General features: G+C 41.4%; 1 protein-coding gene across 3 annotated transcripts in view; it reads left to right on the top strand.

Moving 5' to 3' along the window:
* The first annotated feature begins 29 nt into the window (after nt 1–29).
* Nucleotides 30–16,240, top strand: part of myo1b (myosin IB) — a 70,626-nt gene continuing 54,415 nt past the window's right edge. For 2 of the 3 annotated variants that reach the window (XM_083922017.1, XM_083922016.1), the window contains exons 1-3: nt 30–290; nt 9,669–9,815; nt 12,342–12,457. In XM_083922017.1, coding sequence (XP_083778143.1) covers nt 9,690–9,815; nt 12,342–12,457 — 242 coding nt within the window. In that variant the 5' untranslated portion in view covers nt 30–290; nt 9,669–9,689. Of the gene's footprint in view, nt 291–9,668; nt 9,816–12,341; nt 12,458–16,240 lie in introns of those variants that run through there. The other variant, XM_083922018.1, reaches the window with a different exon arrangement.

Below are 16,240 nucleotides of genomic sequence, written 5' to 3'. Positions count from 1 at the left end.
GGTGATTAGGGACGCAGGACTAGCCCAGGGACGCCGCTCCAGCCACTCCCTACGCTCGCCCGGCGGACCCTGCACTCAAGTCCATCCAGAGCTCCATTCAAAGTGCTGCTGAGATCCAGATGAGAGCCACGCTCAGCCTCATCCAGCACAGCGGACACGAGGTCAACTAAAGGCAGCGGGGAAGGGCTCCAGGAACCCCTCCACTCTTGGAGAATCACCTCCGGATCCTACTTTTGTCCGTAGAGTGGATTTAGGGCGAGAGGGAGCGATTCTTTTTCAAAGATAAAGAGGCAAGTTTCACATCTTCTGTTCGCCCACTTGGCTAGGTACTGAAAATGTAACAACTGCGGGTCAATTCTTATCGTTTAAGTCAGATTTGTTATGCTGTTGCACTCGCTGCAACTTTTTCTCCAAAGTTAACTTTGCGTTGTCTTCACACCGTCTGCCTCACAACTCATTCATTCCTCCTCACTTCGTGCAGGAGGGGGGGTTGGGATTTTTGGTGTTTATCTTTCTTTTTCTTTGTGTACGGCTTGTATTGTAAACTGTTAGAACCGAGTTTGTCCAGGTTCAGTTTCGAGGTTTGCCTCTTTCTTAACCGAACCTGTGGCTCATTTAGTGATGTTAATGAAGAGTGTGGTCGCTAATTGCATACATCTGCGGGTTTAAGAACCATCTTTGTCATTCAGCAGAGTCAAACCACTGTAGACCCCGACGCGGATGTGTCAACTCTGATAACTCATTCAGAGTCCAGTCTTTTCATAGAGTAGCCTGCTCATAACGGCAGACACTCGTATCATCACACAACGGAACAATGTATGAATGGAAAGCTCACTGTGAAATGGTCGTTTTTGTCAGTTGTGCAGGGGTAAATCAAGCCTAAACTCTGACCTCCATGCTGGGAACTAAACCAATGCCATTGAACTACAGTTATATACGTATAGATGATGTAGTTGAACCCGATTCTCTGTGGATACACTCGGGTCTATGGCATATGGAATACGATCAATGTTGGCTGTAAAGTAACTGAAGGTAGGTTTACCCTCTAGTATGCTCCTGGTTTTAAGAAATCTTAATTCCGCTGACTGGAATAAATTACTGCCCAGCATGGCGCTGTATGAATAAAACTATTCACCTCTCTGAGAAACATCTCAAAATTCCTTCTTGTCACAGTTGACCTGCTTTTTTTCTGTTGGGATCCCCTGCGGGATCCAGCCTGGAACTAATAAAATCAAAGGTAGAGAGGAATGCCTTATGGTAAGAAAAAACTGTAGTAGATGTAGGAAAAAACGACATCACACTAGTATTAAAATACACCGTGGTTGCTTTAGATACAACGTAGACTAAATCATTATACCATAAAAGAAGTGCTGCTGTAAAATCCTAATGGATGCATGGACTGTTACTGTAGAATAAGTCTAGTATGTCTGCATTTTCTCCTTGGAAACAGCAACTGTTATCAAATCTGAGTCTCAGCCTGCTGCTGATTGTACTCAGTCTAAACATAAGTTTCACCTTGACTTTGATTGTTTGTTTTTTTTAGCATTAAGCAGTTTAGTCCAAACTATGAGTAATTCCAAACACTTCTAGCATAAACATATTTATAAAGGGCCCAGGATTGTAGTACTTGAGTCGGTCTTGATGTCAAGACCACGTTCTTAAAGTCTTAAGTCTTGGCTATTGAGAACTGGTCAAGTTGTCCCTGGCTACTGATTCAGGATCAGTTGTACACAAAGGTGCCTAAAAGCTGTGCATTGTTTAGTTTGATGTTAGGAGATAGCTCAGTCCATCCTAACGCATCCTTAATCACTAACATTGGAAATGCATTTTGTTTATTACGGTCTTGAACAGGACTCTATTTGCTTTGGACTCTGTCTTGACTTGTTCTTGACTGGACCTGGGCTTGACTCAGACATGACTGGACTGACTGACTATAGCCCTGATTGGGCCACAACTGATCCAAAACATGAAATCAGTGGAAATGTTACAGGCTCAGTCTTGTTATGCTTCAGATTTTGTAGCTTGCCTCTTGATGTTGATTGTTTCTGTGCTCGGCTCTGTGAATCTTTGAATCCCTAATTCCATTTGTGTACTTGAAATCCCAAGAGGATCAGATAAGACCTTTTTTTTTTTTTTTTAAAGCATTGTGTGTTTCTCTATGTGGTTTTCCGCAAATATGTCCCACCTCTGTTGGCCTCAGTCTCAGTTGGGAAGCCAGATGGGAACTTTTATTTCCCGCGCTGATCAAACAAACAGTGATGTAAGATGACTGAGGAAGGTAGTGTGTGTAAAGCTTTCAGACTTGCACAGAGACTCCTGGAAAAAGTAACAACCGTTTAGCTCAGACTTGGAAGACGTCAGCGCGTGGGACAGTTGGCTCTCGCCAGTGTGAGCTTGTTGGCCGGCCTGCTTTAAGTTGCATCAGTGTTATTTAATATGCCAAAAGCCTCCTCATGAACACTGCGGGGTGAGATGCAGTGGTCTAATGTGATGTGTGTGTATGTGTGTATAAAGGACCAAAGTCCCCCAGCCAGTGCCATGGTGATGAATAGCGCTTGCACTCGTCTGCCCGTGCAGCTTAGCGTAGTGAGGCGTGCGTCTTGTGTTAGTCCTGCATCAACAGAGGTGAAGCCCCACTTACTGGACCATGAAAAGCCTTTAGCAGCCTCTGTTACACGATGTCCATCCAAAGTCCTGTGAATGATAGGTGCATCTCCAATTCAGTGGCACATGAACTTTGTGATACACCAGATTTCATATGGTGCCTTTTTTGTATATGTTCCTTTTTATGTTAGTTTGGAGTTGAAAGGATACAGATCACACATTAGACTTCAAATCCACTATCCTACCGAAGAACTTTCCACTGTGCTGTTTGACTCTGAACGTTTTCCACATATTCAACTTAACTGCTTAAACTCTACATCCATACTCTCCCCGTGGAGCTGGAGCAATAACACTGTGCATTTTCATCTAACTCACCGTTGCTTTTAAGTCCAGTACAGCTGCTTTCTCCATTCTCTTTTCGCAAACGAGAGCCAGACCAAGTGTTTGACTGCCTGTTGTGCAGACGACGCCGAAGCTGCTAATGCAGAGCAGTCTGGGGAACATTTGAGTGCACTGTACTATGTGTCATGTACTAATGCAGTGACAAATTGTGATCTTGGAAGGTGCTCCTTTGTGCATTTTTTGAGCTACGTTAGAGCTATTATAACTTGTAAACTGCAACAGCTTATACCCTGAGGATTGAAAAGAGGACTGTTAACCATGTTTGTGCAAATTAGAAAGTCCATAGGCAGGCTTTTTATATAAAACTCCACCTCATTTCTCCTTTTTAAAAACCCTACAAGGGAACTGTGTGCATTGATATGAGCATGCTTTATGTTCCGTATGTACTGGCATTTTACAGGATGCAAACAGTTGCCTTTTTGAGCTGCAAGTGTGAAAAGCTCTCCAGTTGAAATCAGTGGTAAAGTCTCATAACTCACAACCGGTCTATCTATACTGTATACATCACTCTTGTTTTTGCAGTGTGTTTGTACTACAAGGGGGCTCCATTTAATAAAATAAATAAATGCACAAAGAGTAGAGACTTAAAATCAGCCTCATAACATTTTTCACATGTTACATTTGAGGGATAGAGAGCCAGAGGATCCAAAACACAGGTATTTTTGTAAATGTAGCCTTTTGCTATGCATTTCTGGCATTTCATCCACATGCAAACAGTATTGTAAGTCACTGAAAACAGATATTTTGATAAACTCCTGCAGGGTGAACATTTTAACATTCCCTTCTATCCTCCGACTGTGTGCTGTTATCTCTTTTTGTGAGACATCACAAATTAGGTGGCATTTATATCACCACCTGTTGGTTTGCCAAGCTCTTAACAGCACTTCAAAGTGTCTTTTGTATTTTCATTTGGACTGATTTAAAAAAAATATATATATATATAACCAGGCCTTAGTAGCTGTGTTCAAGGATTCACTTGGACCTCCTCTGATATAAATTGCGTCACAAAAGATAAATTGTTTGCAGACAATTTTTTGGTGGGAGGATTTGATCATTTCTAAGTCATAATTTCTGCTCTGAGAAAGGCCATTTGATCACTACATTTTGATACAAATGAGTAGTGCATCACATAGACTGTATACAAAAATGTACGTAGCCTCTCTGTTTGGGTCCGTTCTCTCAACTTGATCCAATCGTACTCGCCTGCAGGAGTCGCCATCTTGTCAGACTTTGACTCCGCCTCATTTCCTCTTACCAAAAAAGGGCATGTATGTGACGTTGGGGGGGGGGGGGGGGGGGGGAGATTCGTCCATCTGTACATCAGAAACACAGACAGAGTTTTTAACAGAGTTAAAAACTAGCCTGGTGAAAAAATTCACCCCCCTCAGTGTTGTCATGGAGATATGAGGGGCCTAAAATGAGTTTAATTATGCTCTGGAAAAAGGCCTGTTTTACATGGGGGTCAATGAGAAACTGCTCTATTATGAAACCTGCCACTAGTGGCCACTCGGAAACTGCAGTTTTTGGCACTTCCGTATTGGATCAACCAGGAAGTCGCCGTGGTGGGGGCTTGGTGCATCACCATTTCCAGCTGAGCCCCACCCACTTCAAATCAGGCGCAGGCAACAAATACAGAAAATCTCTCATGTGACGTTACCAGAACTGTTCGGAATTTGGAGGTTCTTTTATGGTCATGTAGGAGTCCACCGCTCAATTTAAGAAGCTAATAATAAAGAAAATGTTATCAGGGCCTTCAAAGCTAACACATCAGACAGTTGTCCCTGTCAGTCATTTGGTCTATTTTCAATTAAGGTTTTGTATGCTTGGTGTGGATTCATTTTGGTATGGTTTTTGATCCTTTTCTTTTTTTTATGGCCTGCTGTAGACCCATGTTTTGCAAACGTAATAGTCTCCCTGCTGCTCGAGCTGCTCTGTAAATAAAGTGTTTGTTTATGTTACAGGTTTATGTTTAACCAGGCTGAAAGGTTGTGTTATTGCACTTTTGTCAAGCTAGAAAGTATCAAATTAAACATTCATTATATGAATGTATGTTGTCCGAAGAGATTGTCAGTGTGTTCAGTCTCAGTCATGGTCTTATTGTGTCTGCAAGTGGACTGGCAGTTTGTGTGCCAACCTTTGCTCACACACACACACACTTTCACACAGATCTGCACCTGGAGTGCTGCTGAGGACCGTGGGTTCCGGGTCACTCTCTCAGGCAGCAGCTCGCTCTCTGTCCCTATAAACCTCTGTCTCTGTTCTGGCTTGCTCTTTGGCACAGCCCCATGCCCTGCTGCTGCTCCATTAGGGAGGGCTTTAATCTCCATCATTGCCAGCAGGCTGTGATGTTGTGACTCCTGCCCCCCTGACAAGGCCAGCACGATCTGCAGGGAATTTAACAGACCATTACGCTGCATAATGCATTTTACTATCAGTTGTTTGCACAATGATGCCTCTGTGTTCTCTAACAACCGCTCCCAAGGTAGAATGACGCTGATGACGCCGGCCAATTATGTCTCAGTGAAGCTCACACAGTACCCATTTGCTTTGTCACAGACCACATGTCATTGTAGACTTCAAGTTGTCTTTGTGAATCATGATGAAAGAATTGACCATTTCAAAATGGATAGCCACTCTGAGCTGATTTATTTTGAATCAAGCACACGCTCCCTAACACATAACTGGTTTATTGGCTCCACAGTTTTGTATTTTCACCACTTATGTGTTTTGCGTCCAAGCGAATGCCTGCGCGGCCATTGACCTTTTGGTTGAGAGACTTTCTCCTTGCTAAAGGGCAGAAAAAAAAAACACATGGCCTCGGTCTAGGGCCTGTAAATAATATATGTACATTTAATGGTGTTTTTCATGTTGTCCTCAAAGCTCGATCTGGCTGGGAAATCTAGGTCATTGTCAGTGGCAGGAAGCAAAGTCTGTCTCAGGATATTGTTGGTGACATGCATTGAAATCCCAGGTCCAGCCCACCTTTCACATACAATCTCTCTCTCTGGTTTTTATTTTTCTCTTGAGCAACCTGGCTCTTCTAAATACAGCACTTTAATCCGTGGGAAACACAGATCCAGCCATTTGAAATCTTACATTTTTTGATGCATAAGGTAAGCATTTAAACTGCCACCAGATAACTTTTCTGCTTTAACTTATAATGAAGTAAATTTTGGTTGCACAATGTAGGCTGACAACTACACAATTATGACACCACCAGCGTTTGGATTAGTTTTGTCTTTAAAAAGGCCAGATGCAAAATTTCTCAATGAGGAATAAAGAGTAGATGTTCTTCCAGCTCCATCTCTGAGTTTTTTTTTTTAATCTTTCATTGGGAAATCAAAGTAAAACAAAATATTAATCATAGCAGAGTAGTTTTTAAATACTTCAACACGTGTCTGGGGTGGGACTTTCAATTATACAGTACCAGTCAAACGTTTTGACACGCTGTCCTATTCAAGTGAATGAGAAAAAGTGTCCAAACTTTTGACTGGTACTGTATGTAAACCCCCACACTCAGGCTGTGTGCCAGTCTCAGCATCTCAACAGACTCAAAAAGGGACATTCATCCAGATGAGGATATCGGAACATAAGTTTTGCTATAAAACTAATTCATGAGATTTAGATTTGAGATTAACAGCAGCTAAACCATTCGGTCACACGTGATGCTTACCTCCTAAACGTGCATCAATGAGATTTAATCAATCTCTCTGATGCAAAATGCATCAGAGAGATTGATAAAGCGGGACACTTCTAATCCAGTTTCTGAGAGTGTTTCACCAAAGGTTCATACTGGGGTCATTTTGATTTAGTCGGATAAAAAAAAAGTATAAATAATAAAATAAAAAATAACTTTGAGTTGTTTTGTTCTTTGTGTGTACTTTGAGTCAAACCACCCAAAAAGTATTTTGTAAACAACATAGACTGGTTATATTCCTCATCTCTCCATCACTCAATAGTGAGGATAATCCCCTGAGTTTAATCAAGGCTGTCAGGTTCTCCCCCCCCCCCCACCCACCCACCCAGCCACCCATTTGGATCCTGTACAACAGTTAACAGCAGGCAGCAACTCTTGTTAATGGGATTGTGTCACTGGCTGCCTAGAAGCCAGTTCCAAATCTGGGGTAGTGGGTTATCAGCAGAGGAGCTGACGGCACGCAGCATCCAAGCTGCAGACAGATGCAATATGTTGTTGGTCAGAATAGAACGGGCACTCAGACGGCATGGAGACATACTGTTCTTCCCCCAGGTCATGAGAGGCTTCAGCATCTGTTTTCACTGAGGAGTATTCTGTGTCCTTTAAACTCCTGTTTGTTCATACCAGACTCGACTCAGCACTTTCACTGTAGCCTGTCAATGCGCTCACTGTCAGGCAGTAAGTTTGCAGTAGTTGGATAGTTATTTTTGTAGTAATTTGTTTGGCTAATATGGATTCTGGCTAATACATCATGTCATGATCTGTGTAGCAAATATTAAATGAGGGTCATGAGTTGTATTTGAGTGCATTTACATATATGGTGTGTGTGTGTGTGTATATATTTAACTAATGTAATATTCTGTTAACAAAATAACCTTGAATGTTGTAGCGAATTAGCAGCATCATGAAGCCCTGCAGATAAACTATGTTGTGAGATCACAGAGCAGGTGATTGCCGTTTCATCCCTCTAGAGAATCAGCAACTATGTGTAAAGGAAATATCTTAATTTAAAACTGCTGCAGACAACCAAAGCAGCTGGTAGACATAAGCCATTGCTGGGAATGTTTTGGCACACTGCCATCAGACCAGCACATTGTGCTATTCAGTGGGCACAAAGTAATAGACCTCACTAAACTGTGGGTTGACAAGTAAGCAAATGTTTCTGCTTTTCCTGCTTTGTACATGCCTCTTGTGTGGAGATCGCCCCGGTTTTTAAAAATATCATAATTGCAATAGAACATCAATCATTTTTCCCTCTTTATCTTGCCCCACCTTTCAAATATTTGTTTTCACGCTGAGTGTGGGGAGTAAGTGCCTTTGGAACTTGAGTCGTGCCTCCTACTAAGAGCCGAGCAACTTCTTTACGGGGCCAATAACATTCTGCCTTGCAGGGGAACAGAAGAGAAAAGTGGAAGTCTATGCAGGCAGTCCTTTTTTTTCCAGGATAGTCCTGCTGCTCCAAAGTTGCTGCTAAAAATCAATTTGACAGCTGATGGCGGCTTCTGTCTTGGAGACAAAGTGAGGTTTTGGTGCTCTAATGTTAGAGCTTCCGGTTGTCCTGTTCTGGCTGTCGGCCAATTGTTTCAAATCACATACTTTATTATCCCCTGATCCTGTTGTTTAATCCCCAAAGACGAAACTTTACAAACCACATCTGTGGCTGCATTATCAGATATTTGCGTGACATTAATCTATGCAGAACATTTTATTTTCCCCCACAGAGGGTCACATGGTAGCTCATATTAGGGCTTCTTCTAATTTCTCTTCACATCACTGCTTTATTTATTGATAAGCATATCTAAAACATCAGTGATTTATCGACACATAGCTTTGCAATTAAAAAAAAAAAACTCTACCAGCAGTGTCTGTTTCTGGTTATGTAAAAAAGACATCTCTACTAAAAGACTATGGAACAATAGATGACTACATGCTCTCATCTAATAGCAAGTTGTGGACAGCCTGTCAGAACAGCAGACATTGGGTTTTTAGGACAGCAAAGCCCTGCATCAAGGCCCTGAATGCATCCTAGGCCCCTCTTTTATCTCCAGCCCTATAGCGTTGGGATTACTGTCCCAAAGGAGATGGCAACACTGGACTGAAAACTGCCGCCCCCAGCAGTGTCTTTGTCATGGTGAGCTCCAGCCCAGATCCTTTACCGGCCACAAATATTATATGGCTGCAACAAGCAAGAGGGCTGCAGAAAATGCTATGAAGCAGTTTACTGTTTTTTGATGGAATGTTTCTTTTGATTTATAAGAAGCCCTGAAACAGGAGCAGATTCCAGCTGAGCAGACACCCAGAGGTCAAGGGCAAAGTTCCTTAGTTATGTAACAGCCTATGGGACATTCTCACATGCTTCACGACCGAATAGCCATCAAAAGGCCCCGTTCCTCCACTGGAGTCAAACCACTGCTGTACAAACATGTCCACCCCGGAGTTTATTTACATTGGCTAAGTTTAGGACTGTTTATTTTCTGATTACACAATGCCTCTTAAAAAACTTTGTAGGAAACCTCACAAATAATGGACAACAAACGTAAAATAATGGTCTAATGGGTGTAATAAATGTATTTATTTCTTGAACCAGCATTTCTCACCAAAACACGTAGTGAGTGTCCTTGAGCTCTAACAAATAAGTTATGTGCATTTCGTTCCTCCATAAATCATGCAAAGCAGCTTTTCAAAAGATGTTTTAAATCAGGCATTGTTTACTTCCGTATTTGCTTGCTGGCAATTTTCTTTGCCAACTTTGTTATGTTTGTTGTTGCATTACCACCACTGCCTTTGGATCAGCGTGATAATGCGAATCGTGCTGCTTAAGTCCTTTGTGTGTGTGTGCACTATGTAAACAAAACATTGGCTCACCATTGACTGTATAAACATTAATATATTATATAATAATAATAATATATTTAATTTACAGTATGTGTGATGAACCTATTTCTTCCTCTTTATTTCTGTCTAGGGGGCAACACCTGCAGCCAAAATGGAGGTGAAGACGTCACTTCTCGACAACATGATTGGGGTTGGTGACATGGTCCTCCTAGAACCCCTGTCTGAAGACTCATTCATCGAGAACCTGAGGAAGCGCTTTGACCACAATGAGATCTACGTAAGTCTACCATAGCTTACATCAATATAACTGACACTCATTTGAGTAGCAGTATAACTATATTGTGTTAGGCTCTTCTGCTCATCCCTGCTTCCAAAGACAGCATCCCTAGGGAAACACACATATACTTTTCAGAACTCTATTGTTCTTTTATTTTAGTCTTGGCCACAGAACTGGCAGAGCTAGGACCACAGTAACCAACCAATCAATAAATCACATTACCAAGGCATGCAGATGATGCCTTTTAAATGAGGCATGAAATCCAGAGCTCAGGGACAAGAAGGGACTAGCTGGCTGGCTATCTCAAGAAGAAGAAGGGGGTTGTTGAACTATCGTCCCTGCATCAGACAGTCGGCTCCAGGCTTTGCGCTGTGGCACTCCACTATTCTCCTTCGCTGCAGGTTAGCTGCTATCAACGTCAGCCAAGATGATTACAGCTCTGCTCCGGTTGCTGTTGGCTCACATGGCTCTGGGCCCAATGGATGATGTCACCTCATATAGCAATGATTGCCTTAGCAGCGCGCTAGATATTTTGCCGAGATGCAGCCCACATCCTGCTGAGGAATGGGAATGATGTTTTTACATTTCAGATGGCCTCAATTTTCTGTCCTAAACTATAAGCTCAGAGCTTTTTTATTTTCCGGTGTGTGGTGCTGACCTAAATGTTGTGGAACTTGTTCAACATGCACAGTTGTGCCTTTTCAAATTATTTATGTAATGCTCCTCCAAGAGGTGCAAATTTTAATATTTTTGATATTACCCTTCTAGCTTAGCACTGGCAGCCTGTGGAGTGAAAGTAAAAGTGGCATTTTCATGGAAAGGTAAATCACATGGCCCCGAAGTCTATAATGGAAGCTTTTCAGTGGCATAAGCTGCACCAGAGTGATGACCAGGAAAAGCACTGAAGCCTATACTTATCCAATAAATCTGTGGTGTACAACCCTTGCATGCGAATGTATTTTCCCCTCATGTGGCATCATTCCTTACAAATGGCCCCAACCCCCACCCCAAACTATCATATGACAGCTCACAGCAGAAGAAGCATGGCTTTGTTTTCCACAGGGACAACACATCATGTATCCAATAACTCTGTGGGAAATCAAAGAGAATGAAAATCACCCTGTTAACGCCCTACTTCTTCTTTTCCCAAGCAGGAAGAATCAAATCAATGTTTCTTGCATGTGTATTTACTTATTTACTCTGCATTGTCAGTTGCATGATTTTGCACCTTTCCCCTTTTTTTGTAACTACCATCTACCCAAGTTTTCTTTTTATGACTTTTAATGACGAGGAAGATATCAGGATACCTAGTTTTGTACAAAACTGCTGAGGTTTCAGCCACACCTATTTTATCCATAGCCCTACAGTAGCTCCTAAATGCCTTTTCACACTCACAAGTCACAATTTGATGAGAAGCAACTGTCATAATTTAAATGAATAGAAGTCACAACTATGCAGTCTTGTACACAGGTATCCAAGCTGTCGGGCCAAAGTGATGGATTTTCAACACTGTGGTTAAAAAACGAGCAACTGAGAAGAATAATTTATGTAGCTGTTGGGCAAATGATGTATCATCCAAGCAACTATAACTGTAGTTACTGAACAGATGGTGTTTTATAACAAGCAGGGCAGCAGGTGTAGAAATGCAAAAGAAAGAAAATATACAGCAAAAATGTCTACTATTTCTGCTGATAGAAAAGGTTAATACGCATTTTGTTTTTTAGGTTATTTGGTGTAAAAGCCCTCAGTTCATAGCTGTTTCAGTGCTCCAATAATTAGTTTTATGATGTGATCTGTCAAAGGATTCATGAAATAATCATGACATACTTGGCAAGTTGTGATTTTTCTTAAAAATAAATATATACTGTATATATATATTTGCCCTCGGTCAACAGAACCCCTAACACATGCTACTTTGTTTACATCGCACACACACTCCCTCAACACCCATCCCATGCATTTGAAAAGGCCTCATTTTGCCTCCAGTGGGCTATTGAATGAGAGGCTGTGGGAGGCCATGCTCCTCTCTTGTCAGAGTGGGTTATGCAACAGCCATTACCATTGAAAGCAAAGAAAATGTTTCAGGTTGATGTTTGAAAGTGCTCTCTCTGGGCTCTGTTTTGAGCGTAGGAAGATGATGGAGATGATAGCTGGTTACATTCGCTTTCAGAAATATTCGTCAAGTGCTGTCTGTTGGACAGGACCTGTGTGAAAGTTAAATAAAGGTGTTCTTTTATGTGCAACAGGGAAAGCAGGGCTTTTTAATGTTTGCTGTAAACCCACTGCTGGCATTTTATCTGTTTTAGATATCTCACGGATTCCATAGACTTTGCCTTGGCTTTCTGTGTCCTCAGCTTTATTTCAGGCACAGCATGCCTCGACAATCCATAAAGAATACCCCAGCTGGGTAAAGCTGACAGAGGGAGATTTCCTCCCACTGCAACTTAACAATTAACTCTCAAATGGACAGTGTAAAGGTGTAAAAATGTGGATTGACACTAACTGTTTTTTCCCCTCTACCTGCAGACATACATTGGCAGTGTGGTGATCTCCATGAACCCCTACAGGTCCCTGCCCATCTTCACGCCAGACAAAGTGGAGGAGTATCGCAACAGGAACTTTTATGAGCTTAGTCCACACATGTAAGTCTGCCACCCAGTATCTATGTAAAATGTATGTCCTGATTAAGGCTCAAGCACTAAGAGTTTGACAGTGAAGGTTTCAATTCACTACCTAAAAATTGCTGTTTTTATTATTTTTTAATATACACAATTAATGAGGTACTTGTGGCGTAACTATTTGGACTTTAAATTGAAAATCAACAGAAATGAGCTTTTAATTATCAAAATCAAAGCCAAATTGACGATTCTGCCAGTATTTTTTCTCCTTCTTCACCTCCGCCTACTCGTGTGTATCCGATCACACACAGACATCACAGCGCAGGGTATCGGCAGTAGCCTTCGGCAAAAGACACAGGGCGTTGTTAGCTTACCAGTAAGCCGCAGCTGCACTTCTTGAGACCCCATGGCCACTGCCGGGGTCGGTGATGACGAAGAAACAACAGAACTGTTTAATCCTCCTGCTTCCCTGAAGTTGCGGGCACATTTTTCCTTCCCGTGATTTATGTAAATAACAAAGAACGGTAAAGCCTGTGGGCTCCAACAGGACTTCATGGTGCATTCTGGTGCGTTTTGTAATTATCCCTCTCAATCTTATTGTGTCATAACCGAATTGTAGATTTGGAGAATTATGACACCCCTATTATATACACAGCACACACCTGCAAGTCATGGGGTAGCACAGGGTCAACCAATGCTACAGCACCCCTGGAGCAGTTTGGGTTCAGTGCTTTGCCTAAGGGCACATCAGGAGTGCCCAGGAGGCAAACTGGCACTTCTCCAGCTGCCAGTCCATACTCCATACTTTCCTTGTTTTTACATTTCTTTGTTAGATGCCAGTTCCTGCTCAAAACATTCAGACTGTCAGTTGAAGATGCAATGTATCACAAACCCCTGTAAGGATTATCAATTTGGACCCAGTGATTAATGTTGGGGGGTGTAGGGAGGGTTTTGAGATCAGAGGGACACCAGCTCTTGTGTGGGAAGTCAGCCTGGTGCTCTTGCTGGCCATTCAGCACCCTGGCATGCCATCTGTCCATTGGCAACATTAAGTCAGCATTCCTGCGAGGCTGCCAAGATAAAAAACAAAGCCCGGCACTCGTCAATTAGCCTGCTGTGTCTCTAGGCTGCAGCAAAACCCCTCAGAGAGACAGACTGAAAGAGCGATAGTGCCCTTGTTCTAGAACAGACATACTCCCTACAGACAAAAGCAAGCTCATTGGCTTTACTTTACAGCCAGCTGAATAGAACTGACACGACACAGTTTCAGGCCGTTTTGCCCCCTTTTTTTCTCCCTTTAGTTTAACAGTGCCTGTCTCACCCCTCTTCTTTTGTATACTGGTAGGGCCTGCTGGTGTCTACAAGCAGGTTTTCTTATAGTCAGCTATTGTTGCACTATTTTAAAGGAATGTATCACTTTTGAGTCCAGATGTACCTGTTGAATAATAACTTTACAAGAAATTGCACAAAGCAAGGACAATCCCCAGACTGTCTTGCTTTGACAAAAAGTTAATTGGACAGACCAGCGTGCTGATTAATACTTTAAACTGAGACACTAGACGTAGATAAATGATGTCTACTGACATTTTTTCCCTGTAAAATCAGCCATTGAACCATTAGTTTGAAAACACAAATGGCTCAATCAACAGATTATTCACTTCTGTGAACTGACGTTGCTAGAAGGATAGCCTAGGAGTTGTTAATATTGAGGCATTGACAGTGGACACGCATATTCAAAAAAGAAAGGCTTAGAAAGGCAGTGGTAAAGGATTTCTAGCTAAACATACAAAAACAATAGTATGGTTCTTAAAGTTGCTAACTTAAAGCTCTTGACTCATTTCTTGACTAATATAATACTTGTTGTCCATTTTGGGAAAATAGGTTTTATTGTATATGCATGGGGATCAGTCTCTGGTGTCTGATCTGGCTGAAACTTTAATGTCTAATCTGTGAATCCACAGAACCAGTTTAATGGAGTCATGCTAAATGGTTGCTAAGATATAATGAAATGTGTCTTCCATCCATCACTCTCTAAAATTGAACAGGCTGCAATGGAATACACATCCAGAAAACTGATGTCTATACTAGAAGTGCTGTCAAATAGAAGCCTGTCATGTCCCTCTCTGTTCTCAACTTCTACATTTCTAGTGATGGATGGCTTGGTTACATTGTCAAAAATAAATTCTTTCTGTTGACTGAAATGTACATCCACTACTAAAAACCATCTTACCATTAGTCTGTAAGTAAAGAAGATTAAGCCCTCTTGTAAGAGAGCTAAAATGTCAGTCCAAGGCAGATTGTTTCAACATGCTACATAAATTGATCTTAATCCTCCGGTCAGGCCATCTGGACTGAGCTTTGTGGCTTTGCATTGATCATCCTCGAGTAATGATAAACCCCCAGTCCTGTCAAATTCGTCAGGCACAGTTATCTCAACTCCATGTCATTTTTAGTGAACAAAATGGATCCACTGTTAATGCAGTTCAGGCCATCTCTCCTGTACTAAAGCTTTGGTCACTCTGGTACTAAACTATTGTGTCATATAGGCCATTTAATTTAATTAATTAACACATTGACAGGTAACGTTGACATAAGTAGCTGGGAGAATTAAAACACTTGTGAAAAACATATTCCTCAGCTCTGAAAACTTTCCTGTTTACATCTTAAATCTTGATAGTTAGCAAATGTGTTACAGATACTTTGAGCTTGGTTAATGTTAATGTCTAACTGCTTCTTTAAACTAAAATGTCAATTTTACTTCTACGCAAGGCAATTACACACATCTTAATAAGACTTTATTGGAGATTTTTGAAGGCATAAAACAAAGCCAGGGTAGTCGTGTCCACCTGCTCTCACAGTTTGTGTTGAGCTAATGTTTGGCTAACGTTGAACACGTCATAAAGCTATGTCTGTATTGAGTATGTAGAGAAGAAGTTTATATTGACGTCCTCATCTAAATCCTATGTACTTCATCAAGAGTGAACACAAAACACATTTTTAGTAGGTCTATTGCTTTCCCTAGTAGACAAAGAACACTTTAACAGTTGTTGGTGCTTAATGTTTTCCATATTGACAATGCCTTGTCATCACTGGAGTCTGACTTAAAACAAAATTAATAAATGTATATAAATTTAGAATCAGCTGGATAGTTGTGGTTTGAAAACACATTTAGATGTTGTAATTTCAATACATTTGACTTGACTGGTATTCAAAGCAGAGCAGTGAGTAAGCATCAACTACAGGGGATTTTAAATACATGGTGAGTCCTGCCTTAAACACACGCAAATGATTTGTTTTCTCTCTGCCTTATTAGTGCTGACACTTATCAAGTAATTTGGGTAAGTTATTTTAAGGCCACGGAAAATGCAAAAGGAGGACAGTACACATGTATTAGACAACATACCCGAGTTCTTGAGGTCAACTAAAAAGAGTTTACAAGAATCTTGTATCAGAATCATATTGTAACAGAGCCAGACACTTGCTGTACCTTCTTAAAAGCTAAAAAAACTAAATATAAATACTGAGATGATAGTATTTTTGTTTCCGAAAACACAGATAATCTAGTGTCCAGTAAAACAAAATCTCCAATTCCTTGTGATGTTTCCAAACCAGAAATAAAGTTTCTGTTTTTCATGACCCTGTTTTTTGCATGGCTGACCCTCAACTGGCCGAGGGGCATTATTACCGCAGTAACTGAAGGGGATCAGTGTTGGGATTTAATTAAGGTAACAACAGGGGCTCTTAGGAATCTTTCGTCTTCCTGTCTTTGATCCTCATCAGACACTTGAGCTGTATAAAGTTAGCAGC

The sequence above is a fragment of the Echiichthys vipera genome (genome assembly GCF_963691815.1).
Source record: "Echiichthys vipera genome assembly, chromosome: 10".
Taxonomy (NCBI): Eukaryota; Metazoa; Chordata; class Actinopteri; order Perciformes; family Trachinidae; genus Echiichthys; species Echiichthys vipera.
The sequence above is the reverse complement of the archived record's forward strand: the minus strand, read 5'-3'. Positions and strand labels throughout refer to the sequence as shown.